The sequence below is a fragment of the Lepus europaeus genome, chromosome 3, assembly GCF_033115175.1.
Source record: "Lepus europaeus isolate LE1 chromosome 3, mLepTim1.pri, whole genome shotgun sequence".
Taxonomy (NCBI): domain Eukaryota; kingdom Metazoa; phylum Chordata; class Mammalia; order Lagomorpha; family Leporidae; genus Lepus; species Lepus europaeus.
Window position 1 is genome coordinate 122,676,561 of NC_084829.1, and position 11,284 is coordinate 122,687,844.

The 11,284-nt window shown below is 37.3% G+C and overlaps 1 protein-coding gene across 3 annotated transcripts in view; it reads right to left on the bottom strand.

Moving 5' to 3' along the window:
* Positions 1-10,946, bottom strand: part of TRDN (triadin) — a 147,116-nt gene extending 136,170 nt beyond the window's left edge. For all 3 annotated transcript variants that reach the window (XM_062186708.1, XM_062186709.1, XM_062186710.1), the window contains exon 1: positions 10,757-10,946. In XM_062186708.1, coding sequence (XP_062042692.1) covers positions 10,757-10,778 — 22 coding nt within the window. In that variant the 5' untranslated portion in view covers positions 10,779-10,946. The remainder of the gene's footprint in view (positions 1-10,756) is intronic.
* Positions 10,947-11,284: the final 338 nt, after the last annotated feature.

Consider the following 11,284-nt stretch of genomic DNA (forward strand, 5'->3'; position numbering starts at 1 on the left):
CGCCGCCTATAATGCTGGTATCCCATATGGGCGCCGGTTTGAGACCTGGCTGCTCCACTTACAATCCAGCTCTCTGCTACGGCTTGGGAAAGCAGTAGAAGATGGCCCAAGTGCTCAGGCCCCTACACCCCCTTGGGAGACCTGGAAGAAGTTCCTGGCTCCTGGCTTCTGATCAGCACAGCTCTGGCTACTGAGCGACCAATTGGGAGTGAACCAGCAGATGGAAGCTCTCTCTCTCTCTCTCTCTCTCTCTCTCTCTGTGTGTGTGTGTAACTCTGACTTTCAAATAAATAAATCTTTTTTTAAAAAAAACAAGACATTAATTTTGACTGAAAAAATATTGTAATGCAAGCAATTGATTCATAAAAATGCATTTCCATGAACTTTTTGTTTGTTTGTTTTGTTTGTTTGTTTGTTTTGACAGGCAGAGTGGATAGTGAGAGAGAGAGACAGAGAGAAAGGTCTTCCTTTTGCCGTTGGTTCACCCTCCAATGGCCGCCGCGGTAAGCGCACTGCGGCCGGCGCACCGCGCTGTTCCGATGGCAGAAGCCAGGTGCTTCTCCTGGTCTCCCATGGGGTGCAGGGCCCAAGCATTTGGGCCATCCTCCACTGCACTTCCTGGCCACAGCAGAGAGCTGGCCTGGAAGAGGGGCAACCAGGACAGGATCAGTGCCCCGACCAGGACTAGAACCCGGTGTGCTGGCACCGCAAGGCGGAGTATTAGCCTATTAAGCCGCGGCGCCGGCCATTCCGTGAACTTTTTACAACGCCACAAATTAATTCTAATAGAGCTCTCTGTTACCATAGACAAAAATCTCAAGTTCTGTTGGCAGTTTTAATCTTGTCATTTCAGTACCCTAAACATTTACTTATCACTTTTTTTATTTTTTAATTTTTTATTTACTTTTAATTTATTTGACAGTGAGATAGAGAGACAGAGAGAAAGGTCTTCCTTCTGTTAGCTCACCCCCCAAAAGGCCGCTATTCCGGCGCCACGCCAATCCGAAGCCAGGAGCCAGGTGCTTCTTCCTGGTCTCCCATGCAGGTGCAGGGTCCAAAGCACTTGGGCCATCCTCCACTGCCCTCCCAGGCCACAGCAGAGAGCTGGACTGGAAGAGGAGCAGCTGGGACTAGAACTGGCACTCATATGGGATTCTGGCACTGCAGGCGGAAGATTAACCAAGTGAGCCATGGCGCCAGCCCCTTATCACTTCTTCTAAGGCTTGGTCCATGGGATGTGGACCTTGCATCTTCCCATCTTGGTTGATTTTATTTCATTTTTTCTTCATGAGTTGGAGAGGATGCCCATACATAAATACTAAATACGTAAATAGAGGGAGAACACTCACATGGAGGTTATGGGATCTAGGGTTCATGGTAAATTACTAGTTCAGAATAAATCAGGAACATGAGATATACAGCCCTTCCACTGAAGGGAGAGCAATACAGAGTGTAGTCCAAAACAGCATCTTTAAATGAGGATTTTCACCCAAATTGGTAGCCAGATAACTCTTTACAGTGATCATTATAGGGCTTCGGTCCAGGGTTTGCTTATTCTCAGCTACCTGCTGTCTCTTTTTCTTTCACTTCCACGCTAATCAAATACACTTTAATCTCCTTACTCGTTGGAGCATTATTTTTCCCTTCCCAACAATATCAACTTATCAGTATCAAGAATAGGACATTCTTTATTCATTCTAGAATTATTTCAGCAAATTTCAGTGTGTGCTCAATCACCATAAAATTATGAACACATCGTGTTAACATCATTTAACTAAATTAAACACCACCATTCATAACTCCAAATTGGAGATGTATATTTTTTAATCTGTCTCATTCATTCTCATCATGCTTTTCTGCTCTTTCCTACTTGCTTTTCAATCTGTTACATTATCAGCGGCTGGGACCTTGCGTTATTCATCCTGTGTTTCCATTGTCTGGCCTTCAGTGTGGTACATAATAGCTGCTAAAATATTGAATACAACCACGTCTCTGACATGACATACTGTTTTATAAATCTGTGTCTAAGCAGATAATTAATACGATAGAGACAAAATTCTATAATATTTCAGATAAAAGTACACTGCCTTTCTCTAAATGCAATGCTTAATACTTCTGCAGTGTTAAATTCACAAGCCTGACATTTTACCATATTACAGTGACTTATAAATTTTATACTACACTCTTTTCCCCAAGGCAATTATATATACATTAAATAAGGATAACCACAGACAAAAATAATACTTTCAGCATTGAATATTAAAGAAGTTCCACTTTAGTTGTATGTTTATCATTTTTGTCTTGACATTAAGTCAAATGTCTACTCCAGAAAGAAAATTTTCCTAATCACAGGATAATTATATTTTAAAATGTAACAATAAATTTTACAGAAAACCTTGTTAAAAATGTACTTTGAAAGTATAAATAAATAGAACCGGATTCTCTCACACCCACAAGCTCACTAATGCTCTCAACATTACCAAAACCATGTTTTTACTAATGAGAGCTTTTCTTTTCCTTTATTTTCAGTCACCTGTTTTGCACAGAGAGGAGAATGATGCAGCAGATGAGTAGCAAGGGTAAAACTAGTTTGGCACAATGAATTTTAGCTTTGTGCTCTCTGAATAAAACTGAATTTTCCCTGTGAAGAGCAGGTTGCTGAATATATTTCCTTTGTTCTTACAGGTTAAAAGATTGTATATTTAACTTGTGTAAGTAAAGACCACAAGCTCCAGCAACTGCCAAAGATTAAAAAATTAGATGGCCAGCCCCACAGCTCACTAGGCTAATCCTCCGCCTGCGGCGCCGGCACCCCAGGTTCTAGTCCAGGTCAGTATGCCGGATTCCGTCCTGGCTGCTTCTCTTCCAGTGCAGCTCTCTGCTGTGGCCTGGGAGGGCAGTGGAGGATGGCCCAGGTCCTTGGGCCTTGCACCCACATGGGAGGCGGGGGGGCGGGGGAGGGGAACCTGGCTCCTGGCTTTGGATCTGCGCAGTGCGCTGGCAGTAGTGGTCATTTGGGGGGTGGGCCGGTGGAGGGGGGACCTTTCTCTCTGTCTCTCTCTCTCACTGTCTAACTCTGCCTGTCCAAAAAAAAAAAAAAAAAAATTAGAAAATCTCTAAACACATATGGTTAAGTATACTATTTAAAGTACATTGTGAGATGGACTATGCAGTTTACCAGGAAACAACTCATTTACATACCAAAGAATCTCTCAAAAATGTAAATTCTATGTGTCTTTGACAGCTTGACTTTAGGCAAGGAGTTGAGGAGATGTTTGATGTTTAGAAAGCATAACTTGTATAGAGAGAGCAGAACTTTATTCATTGCTCACTTGCCACGCATACCCTTTTTAGTTTCCTTTGAAGCTGGAAGTTACTTTTTGGACCAAGAAGTTAATCTATCTCTGTATATTCTTCACTTGGGGCAAAACATGCTTATGTGCCACGAAACATTCCCTATCAGAAACTGTGCAGGTCACTCATGTTATCCAGAGGTGGCAGAAATTGAGAAGAATAAAAAACTTAACTTTGGTGGATCTTTGAATTTTAAGTTAGTTAAACAGAACCTAAACTCCAAAACATGGAATTAATGTGTATTTGTCAAATAAAGATTTTCCTCTCATTTCTTCTTTTGAAGTGTGTTACATTAAGCAACATTCATTTTTATTTATCAAGCAAGTCTTGAAAGGATTTCTTTTCACTTGAAGGAAGAAAATACAATAATAATGTTTTAATACTGGCATTAAGCTCCAACTAAACATTACTACAAAATAGCTTAATGGGGAAATCTTAACCATCTATGCATTTTACTTTCAAATAGATACATCCAACCCAAAGGTCAATGTAAATTATTCTAAAATTGCTTAGTTGCACTGCTTTATGTTTCTCTCATATTAAATATTGTTAACTGATTAAAAATTAATGCAAATAGCATCAGAGGCAATAAGTCTCTAAGGATTTCTAAGCCTTTTTATAACAGCTGAATAGCCTCTATTCATTTCTGCATTGTAAAGATAGTGTGGTTTTTAAATTACAGGCACAAAGATGACCAAACATAAAGAGGAAAACAAAACAAAACAAAACACTAAGAAGCATTTAAGCTGATAAACAGCACATTTTCCAGGGGTACTGTGTCCTTCCTGGGTGGAAGGAAGGAAGAGTCATTGCTATAAATAATAACTAGCTACCAGGGAAAGCTTCTCAGTGGAATCCAGGTAGGGATGGCATCGAAGAGATGTATTTCCTGCTCACTTTCAATACAGACTTTGTACAATAGATGCTTGCAAGGCCAATTAACAAGGCATAAACTTAATTTGTCATCAATTTGTCAACAACTTACTGAAAAGTTGAAAATATTCCTCTGGCCACATTCTTCACAAGTAACCAAGATTCATCTGGTAATTATCCTGAGCAGTAAGAGTCCCTCCTGCCCTCCCCACCACATAAAGTTAAGTAGTGGAACTAGCCCTTGAACCCCAATTTCTGACTTAAAGTTCTGTGCATCTTCTACTTTATCACAGTCTCTTCAATTTCTTAAAGTTGTCTTCACTCAGCTCTGTACTGTTTTTTTCTGATTTTCAGCAAAATTTATCCCACTGATTTTCACATCTGCATTTCTTTCTTTTTCTAAGTTCAACACGAGCAGTAAAGAATACTGAAACAGTTTAGAATCAACCCTATGAAATTTATGTGGCATCTGTCTTTCAGAATTTCTATGATATTTTAAAAAGATATTCATGCAAGAATTTGGTACTTAGTACCCTATTAAGAAGCACAATATTTCTTGACATAGCACATTTCAGAACTATTTTTACATCAAGTTTTTTTTTTTTTTATTGATCTCAGGTTTATGGAAGAACCACCACAAAAATTAACTATTGATAATAAACATCTCTATTTAATATCATTAATAATTCTGAAAAATGATATGAAGCAGACCTCTAGATTCCTACATTATAATGAATTATTTTATAATAATTATTTCCTAGACTGCTGTTATGAACAAAATATAAATCTCTGAACCAGTTTACCTAAAAGATTCAGCTTTTATTTAAGAACAGAAGATTGTTCAATTTAGAGAAGTAATTTGTGCAAATAAATTTTGTGTCCAGTGGATTCACTGAGCCATATGTGCTATAAAAAGTCAATTCTTATTAAAAGTTACTTATTTTACTAAAAACATCAACTATGTTAAGATAACATAGTTACTTAAGAATTTTTATTATGAGTCATTTTAACATTAAAAAGAATATTATAATATAACCCTATGTACCTATCATGAGCTCCATAGTAATCAGTTAATAGCCAATCATATCTACTTATATCCTATCTACTTTCCCCTTTCATGTATTACAACTAAATTTCAGGTATCAGGTCATCTCCAATCATATATTTTTTTACTATGCTTCCCTAGATAATAAAGTGTTTAAAAACATAATTGCAACACAGTTATCCCACTAAAAATGCAATAACAATTCATTAATATCATCTCTGTCAAGTTTCCAGTTATGTCATTGGAATATTTTAAAGTTGTCTGAATTGTCTTCCAATAATGCTATGCATTATGATGGATTTCTCTTTCGGTACATTTCTTTTAGTCTATATATTTCCTTGGAATCTATTTGTGTTATTTGAAGGATCTAAATTATTTGTACTATAACAATACTCCTAGCCTGGATTTTGCTAACTACATACTAAAGTGCCCTTTCTTGCACATTCCTTATTTCTCTACTTTTTGAAACTTGGGGGCTGTATTAGTTTCCTTTTTTAAATTTCTATTTTTTTTCTTTCTTTTTAAAAAATTTTTGAGTCCAAAGTCGTGTTTTTGTGTACTTCCAGAAGTTTGTCCATTGCTCTCAAGTGCTACATAATGGAACAATCATCTCCTGAGTGAAGTCATGTACAAATATTTGCAATTAATTAGATTTGTCATAGGCCCGCTCTTCCAAATGTTCTGGATTTTCAGTGTCAATTTTGAAAAGTGTTCCTAGAACTTAAAATGATATACTGTATGTGGAATATTGATTTTATTCATCAGGAGAACAGAAAACATAACCTAAAAGTGATTAGTGTTTAAACTGCCTGGTACCTCCCCCTCCACCAACAGGTCATACTCACTTAGAATAGCCACTCCTGGCTTTGACTAAGTAAACATGGAGGTGAAGATCTCCTGCTTCTCGCTGTACTGTCTGTTATTGTAGGTGATATAGCTGGTGTGCTTAGTTGTTAAGTAGTCTGGATATGAATTCTTAATCTTTATTGGGAATCACAATGGGTGCTCTCATGCGGCAGAGTCTGTAGGAGTAGTGTAGTGAGAAAAAATAATGGATAATTTTCTGTAAATTTTGAGTATCAAATCCTCTCTTGGTTTTGAATTTTTCAGAGCAGTGAAAAAAATTCAGCTAATAGTAAGAAAAGAATTCCGGTCAGTGCTATGGCTCACTTGGCTAATCCTCCACCTGAGGCGCTGGCACCCCGGGTTCTAGTTCAGGTTGGGGCAACGGGTACTAGTCCCAGTTGCTCCTCTTCCAGTCCAGCTCTCTGCTGTGGCCCAGGAGGGCAGTGGAGAATGGCCCAAGTGGCTGGGCCCCTGCACCCACATGGGAGACTGGGAGGAAGCACCTGGCTCCTGGCTTCGGATCGGCGCAGTGCCGGCCATAGCGGCCATCAGGGGAGTGAACCAACGGAAGGAAGACCTTTCTCTCTGTCTCTCTCTCACTGTCTATAACTCTACCTGTCAAATAAAATTTAAAAAAAAATCCACACATAGTATAGTAACCCTTCTCCTAAACCCTCAGTTTACATAATAGTTTAAAAGCTGAGTGTTTAACAAAGCTCTTCTAGCTTTTTAAATGAAGCGTCCTTTATCTAAGGGTTCTAATAAATACTAATAACATGGAATTCCTATCACTTATTTCATTACATACAAATTTTTATTTTTGTATTTGGAGGTTCTTTTTTAAGATTTTTATTTATTTATTTATTTAACAGGTAGAGTTATAGAAAGTAAGAGAGAGAGAGAGAGAGAGAGAGAGAGAGAGAGAGAGAGAGAGAAAGGTCTTCCTTCCATTGGTTCACTCCCCAAATGGCCGCAACGGCCGGTGCTGCGCTGATCCGAAGCCAGGAGCCAGGTGCTTCCTCCTGGTCTCCCATGTGGGTGCAGGGCCCAAGCACTTGGGCCATCCTCCACTGCCTTCCCAGGCCATACCAGAGAGCTGGACTGGAAGAGGAGCAACTGGGACGAGAACCCGGCACCCATTTGGGATGCCAGTGCCTCAGGAGGAGGATTAACCTAGTGTGCCACTGTGCTGGACCCTTGAGGTTCTCTTTTTAAAACAAAAGATTTATTTGGAGGTTCTTATTCTTAGAAAACACAATTCTATAAATATTGTAATGAAGCATAATATGACTATATCAATTGGAGATTTGAAAGCATTACATATTTTACTAGCTTTTTAAAAAGTTTCTACTATGTTTTCAAAAAACTTTTAACAATTAACAAGTCTTTGCTTCATTATCAAAAATACTCATTAAGTGTTTTGCATATTGCTATTTTTCATTCAATCGTTGTTGCAATTGGTGGTTGAAAGTTTTTGTGGCCATCAGAAGGAAGATTAACTTTGGCTCTAGCCTAGGAATAACTCACCCTCTGGAAAACCAAACCAGGCTATTTATAGCCCTAAACCTGAGTGCTATTGGATTCTAATCCAGTCTGGGGCCTAACCCAACTAATGCATTGTAGCATGGAACTAGTGTTGGCCCCCAGTGAGCACAGAATTAATTTTCAGATAACCATCAATATCATTGCAAGAGGAAATAGTTAATGTGAACCTGTGTTCAGACACATAGGTCTGATGTGTGTGTCTGGATGTCAATTCTAGCTATGCCACATATAGCTGTGAATTTGGGCATATCCTATAATCTTTCTAAACCTTACCTTCTTATTCTATAAATAGAAACAAAAATGATTTATCCCATTTGGTTGTCCAAATGATTACATTAGTACTTAACAAGTTTGATTTGGTGCTTGACATTTTATGTTCTCAGAAGGAACATGAGTTTTTATTCTTGTCACTATATTTAGTCAATTGATCATTACCATAATCAAAGATGTTGTTTCCCTCAAATTCTTTGGAATTTAACTTTGCCCCAGTACTAATTTAACTATTACTTTGTACCTGAGGTACAATTCTATTTCTAGCATTGTTTCCTTTGTCTCATGAGATGAAATAATCCACTTTGCATGCAGTGGAAATATATACGAACTTGGTAAGGTTGACTGAAAGACATGCCATGGACTGCGGTTGAGTAAGCACTAGGGAAAAAGAAAGAAGCCATGAATTGTATCCTCTGACCTTCTGTAATTATCAATGACTATTACAGAGTCATTTATTCCCTATGATCCTCTCTCCTCTATTATCCATGACCATGGGAAAGTCATCTAATCCAAAACTTGATGTAAGAACAGTGGACTAGAGCTCTCTAAGTTAAGAGCTCTGGTTGTTTTTTAGAATGCTTTGTTTGTGATAAGTGTTTGGGCAGGGTAATTGGTACATGGCATAAGACTCTTAAGGTAGTTGCTTATATTTCAGTGATGTATCCAAAAGAGGCTGTAAAAGAAATGTAACCATTGGAAGAAAAGACTATTCCTGTCTGAGGGAATAACTTACACAAAGGCCTTGTACAAAATGACACAAAAAAGTGAGAGTCCCAATGACAAAATGAAAAGCTTATAGTAAAGCAGTGTGTAAGAATCTTTGAATAACCACAGAAAATGTCTGTAGAACTAACCCTAAAAGAAAAGCTATTTTTTTTTGTGTGTATCAATTTAATAGTATTTGAGAAACATTATTTAAAAACATTCCAGAAATGCAGATGATGCTTAAGGGATATTGAAATGACAAAGATTCTGTGAACTGTTAAGACCATAGAATGGCAAAGGATCATCACTTAGGAATCAGGTGGTGCTTTTTCTTTTTTAATTTATTACTAAATCAGTTATTTTTATGAGTAATGCTAAAAGGTATTCCAAGATCCCTTATACTCTCCACAGGGATAAGGCAGAGATAAGATTTCTATTTCATGATCAGAATTTTCCTATAAAAGCTTTATGAATAAAGCAAAAGGTCTGAATAGTATAATCCATAGGCAAGTCAAAATGGTTTAGCCAACTGACCTCCTGAATCAAGTGGCAGTCCACATCTGGAACAGAGGTAGAGAACATTATGCATAGATATCTTAATAACTTATGCAGGCCTAAGCAAGTATTTTTATGGGCAGCTCTCTTTAAGACAAACTAAAGGTCATGTGATACAGTATATCTAAGGAATAGGGGAAAAAGGCTATTTATACTTAGTTAAATTCTGAACTAAAATTGGTAAAGAGTAAACCAGATATCCTCTTACAGAAAAGAAAAAAAAAACTAGATTTAAGAGCGCTGGCTTTGACTCTTGGCAATATTATGGTCTTGAGCAACTCACAGAACATCTGATTACACTATCTTTTTCTATAAAATGGAGATAATAATGCTACTTTATTGAATTGTGTGAGGTCTAAATAACTACACACAGTGTTCTGAACAAAACAGCTAATACAGAGAACTCTCTAAATAATTTCTGTTATTACTTTGTGGTACCAGACTGAATTTCTCTTTGGAAAGTACAAGTAATTTTTATCAATTTTGATTGAAAACTCTAACAGAAATTACGTGCCCATATTAATTTCTATCCAAAAAAGACAAAAATCAGATATTCTATTTTTCAGTTGTCAGATTCAAAACAAACCAGCGCAGCATTCAAGTTGGAAGCTGTCAAGAGCACCACCTGTCTGATTTTCTTACAGCTGTCAGAAGAAAATTTTAGATCCATCTCCCAAATTGCTACTCCAACTAGAGCAAGATTGTATTCAAAATGCAGTAGCTTTTAAGGGTTTCTCTATTCTAAGAAAAAAATACAAATATTTGTGCATGTGTGTGTATAGAACTTACTACATAGTTAAGTAATACAAATTACATGTTTTAGTTGTAGCTTGTAATTTTTCAGTATAAGCATTGAAACAGAAATATTTTAATGTATGGATGGAATTCACCATTTAGAGGGAAAAGATAAATTGATTGATGAAAAGAGCCAAAATTCTAACACATAATTGCTTTATTTTAAAAATAATATTGATCAATCATAAATTTGAGGAATTTTAAGCTTTATCTCTGGGTAGCCATCCAATGTAAGGTAGATAAAAGTTTAGTGAGCACTAAGTTGTATGTAAATATTACAAATGTATGTGTGTATTTATATAGACATTTGAATATAAAAATGAGTTTAAGATCTCCATTCCAAAATATAAAGAAAAAGTGCATCAAATCATTTGGTGCATTTGATTTGAACATTAAAAGTAATATTTTTAAGTAATCATGTCTCCATCATTGCAAGCCTTGTTATTTTTGCTAGATATGGTATCAGCCATCATGTTACATGACCATAGCTATTTATAGAGGTGTGGGAGACAACAGTTTATCAGTGAGGACATTGGTTAAAGCAGAGAACAGTTTTCCCATGCAAAATTTTAGAGAAATTCCTTTTCAGTCCCCCAGTGTTCAAATCACACTGGCCCTTGGTTTCCAAATCCATGTCTCCAGTCTTATACATAATTATTGAATAAGACAATTGCATAAAAGCAACATTTTAAATGGGCACATAGACAGCACAGTCAGTTTACACATTTTCCCCTATTTGATACTACTAGAAAATAGCAGCAATACCTTCAGCAGTGATCTCAGTCATGGTGGTGGTAGGAAGTAAAAGTCAGGTGGAAAGTTTCCGTCAAGTTGTACCTGGCAGAATATCTTAGAGAACTCTGGTAGGGGTCTCTGTGTTAAAACGTGAGGGCTCTTCGTTTTCCTGGCTGTTTCTGCAGCTTCTTTGTTGTCCTGTTGAACTTTGCCTCTTCGCTGCAGAGTTCTCCCCCTGGAAACAACCTTAAGCCCTTTCCAGGCTGCACTTGTGGCTCAGCTAGAAGTATCAGCTTCAAACAAAAATAGCCTCATCTCCCTGGGACTCTTCAGCACTTTTTTTTTTTTTTTTTTTTTTTGGCACTTTAGAGAATCACACACACACAAACACCCTACCAGTTTGCCAGTGCCAGACACACACACATACACACACACACACTCACAAGAAGCCCAAGGAACAAAAACTAAAAAGTACTGTCTAAGCCCCCACAGTTCTTCTAAGATAATTACAGATCTTGAGGTCTGTGTCAGAAAACACGAAATAAAGAGTTGAAAGTA